The sequence below is a fragment of the Lactuca sativa genome, chromosome 4 (assembly GCF_002870075.4).
Source record: "Lactuca sativa cultivar Salinas chromosome 4, Lsat_Salinas_v11, whole genome shotgun sequence".
Lineage (NCBI taxonomy): Eukaryota > Viridiplantae > Streptophyta > Magnoliopsida > Asterales > Asteraceae > Lactuca > Lactuca sativa.
The window spans coordinates 345196245-345199369 of record NC_056626.2 but is presented as its reverse complement, the minus strand read 5'-3'; the positions used below and the strand labels follow the sequence as shown (position 1 = coordinate 345199369).

Here is a 3125-nt window from a genome sequence, read left to right as displayed (position 1 = left end):
AGAGAAAGTGAGACCGTTGTCTCTTTTTTTCTTTTTCATTTACTTTTCATTAAAATTACAACTTTTGAACATAGAATTAAATTATCAATTATTATTCTTTGAATTAAGCCCAAAATAATTTATTATTTCATATACTATAAGCTATATATTTGATTATATATCGTAAATTCATTAACAGAATATTATTTATTGCCTTTTAGTTTTCTGGACCTTCATAATTCTATTCCCCACATACTATTTTTCTACCCTTTTATTCATTTCATTATTAATCATCATAACCCACACCCCACATCCCAACCAATTATTTCCCTTACCTTCTTATATTTCCTCTCGTCCTTTCTCAACCATCTTCATCAATTTTCTTAACAATCCCTCATCATAAAACCTTCCGAAAAATGGGTCTTGTCTTAGAATTAGGTCTTAATTCTTCATCATCATCCATGGCGGAAAACACCTCCATCAACCCCACGAAGAAGCCTTGCAGCAGCCTGAGTTTTGAGCCCTGTTTAACCTTGGCTGTTTCCGGCGATCTCGACCACCTTAAGAAACCTCCATGTGTAGGCGGTGGTGTTGGTGGTGGTGGTGATTTGTACCGACAGGACAGCCTTAGTGGTGGTTGTTCGTCGTTCTCAGTCGCGAGTGTAAGTGTTAAGAGGGAAAGAGAGGTGAAGAGTGAAGATTCAGAGAGGGTTTCACGTGTTTTTCGCACAAGCGTTCATGAACACGAAGTTGATGATGATGATGATGCAACTGTTAATGGTAGGAAGAAACTCAGGCTTACGAAAGCTCAATCTGTACTTCTTGAAGAAGCCTTCAAACATCATAGTACTTTGAACCCTGTATGCACCGTATCTATCATGTCTTATATATATATATATATATATATATATATATATATATATATATATATATATATATATATATATATATATATATATATATATATATATATATATATATATATATCATCAAAACTAACGATGAATACTGTTGAATATTAGCAGAAACAAAAGCAAGAGCTTGCACGGGAGCTAAAGTTGCGACCTAGGCAAGTCGAAGTTTGGTTCCAGAATCGAAGGGCAAGGTAGAAAATTTTCATCCGTACTAATTAATATAATATTTTTGAAAATAATTTGAAAGCTTTTATCTTTACAAGAAATAAGATAAATTATTAGATGATCCGTGAAAAAGATCATATTTAAAACTTGAAAACAAAGTTATGGTGTGAATCTTTTCGTTTGTGTAATTGGGAATTTATTTCATTTAATATGTTTATATTACGTGATGTAACTATTTAGATATTATAAAGTCAAAAAGATACATCACTTTAATTATTGTTACAAGAAATTTCTTATACATTATTTACGGTAGGTTTCATATGTTCAAGAAGTGATTTTTAGGTGATTTCTTGTAATTACATGATCAATACTTTTTGCCGTAAATTTGAGTTTCATAAAACATTTTATATTTTAATATATTAATTTAATTGTATTTTATTTTTTACATAAAGGATCAAAATTCAAAATGTAAAATGATTATACGGTAATTAGTCAAATTTAATTAATTGCGTGTTATTGTTCGTTTCAACTGCATTAAAAGTTGCACTCATTGCGTCACGATATATTGCGTCATTAATGAGTTTCAATGAACTTTATTAATTTCTTTCATCATACATAATTTTTTATATGGAGAATCCTTCTTAATAAACGAATTTTTGCCACTTATCAATTTCTTATGAGTTTTAACACTTGTCATTTTGTGGTAATTTTAAATAAATATTATCTACTTGTCAATTTTTGGTTTGTTTTCATTTTTAGTTAAAGTCATATACTTATATATATAAAGTATTAAATATCATATATATGATATTAAATTGTAATAAATACGTTTTCTTTCTTTCTTTCTTATTTTAAAGTTGTACATTAAAAAATATTTCATTTTATTCTTTAAGTCTAATCATTTTTTAAATTAACTCGTATAATATTCGGGTCTCACACCTAGTTTTTATAAAAATAAGAATATTTCAGTGACTATAACACAAGTATTTTACTAGAAATGTTATTATATATATGACGGTATCATCTGTATCAAAAACTGGTATTTAACATACTTCTGTAACGAATCTTATTTTCTCAATCTTACAAGTGTAATTTTTATATCTTATTTTGTAAAAACTTAAAGGACAATAATTCAATTTAAAGAATGCAATGACAAATGAGGTCGCAACAACACACAAAAAGTATGCGTGTGGGTTCTTCTGATATCTATTATTAAATACTTTACAATCATTATTAATTAATTAAATAAACATTATAATTAAAATAATTAATTTTTGACGGAGTGTCTTTTTTTTTAGGACAAAGCTGAAGCAAACGGAAGTGGATTGTGAATACTTGAAGAAATGTTGTGAAGCATTAAAGGAAGAAAACAGTCGACTTCACAAAGAGCTTCAAGAACTGAAGGCACTAAAACTGTCAACTCAGCCACTGTACATGCAGCTGCCGGCGGCCACCCTTACCATGTGTCCGTCTTGTGAACGCATCGGAGACACCACTTCGTCCACCAAGAGCCGCCCATTTACTATGGCTCCAAAACCACATCTCTTTAATCCATTCGCTAATTCATCTGCAGCCTGTTAATTAATTAGTTTTTTCTTCAGTGTTAATTAATTAATTAATGATATAGTATTACATACTAAAACTAATCATCCATGCACAACCCTTTGTCTTTTTTTTAGAGTTAAGGGCTTGCATGATTAGTGGGAGATTAATCAATTAATTACTTAGTATTAAATTATTTTTGTAGAATATTATATGTATTTCTACAGATTGCTTTCTTTTCCACATTTTATAATTATTTTATGTATGTTTGTTTGTATAAAGGATTATATGTCAATGAAATTAAAGGAATATATATTTTTTAATCGTTGTCTTTTTGTTCTTTAATACATTTTTCATGTGGTATTCTTTCCTATATAATGCAATGTAATTTGTTTGTATTCTTGCGACTCAGGGAGTCAAAGATACGAGTGAATCAAGAAACAAGAATGCAGCCATTGCACTCAAATAAGGGGCGGTGGAAAGGATAACGAAAATGATTGATGGATTTGGTGTTAATGTTTATTA

The 3125-nt window shown here is 29.3% G+C and overlaps 1 protein-coding gene across 2 annotated transcripts; it reads left to right on the top strand.

The window, feature by feature from the left end:
• Positions 1–249: 249 nt before the first annotated feature.
• LOC111889479 (homeobox-leucine zipper protein HAT22) lies at positions 250–2923 on the top strand. Of its 2 annotated transcripts, none has more exons than XM_023885623.3 (3): positions 250–839; positions 1002–1084; positions 2357–2923. In XM_023885623.3, exons 1-3 carry the CDS (start codon positions 396–398, stop codon positions 2637–2639), a joined length of 810 nt encoding a protein of 269 aa, XP_023741391.1. In that variant the 5' UTR covers positions 250–395; the 3' UTR covers positions 2640–2923. The 2 variants fall into 2 exon arrangements, with proteins under 2 accessions (XP_023741391.1, XP_023741392.1); XM_023885624.3 differs by having other exon boundaries at positions 251–839; positions 1005–1084.
• Positions 2924–3125: the final 202 nt, after the last annotated feature.

Excerpts from the sequence above, each read along its gene's own strand:
- LOC111889479 (XM_023885623.3), top strand. The coding sequence starts at position 396 with ATGGGTCTTGTCTTAGAATTAGGTCTTAATTCTTCATCATCATCCATG. Across the intron at positions 840-1,001 it reads ATCATAGTACTTTGAACCCT|CAGAAACAAAAGCAAGAGCT; the intron begins GTATGCACCGTA and ends GTTGAATATTAG. Across the intron at positions 1,085-2,356 it reads TTCCAGAATCGAAGGGCAAG|GACAAAGCTGAAGCAAACGG; the intron begins GTAGAAAATTTT and ends CTTTTTTTTTAG.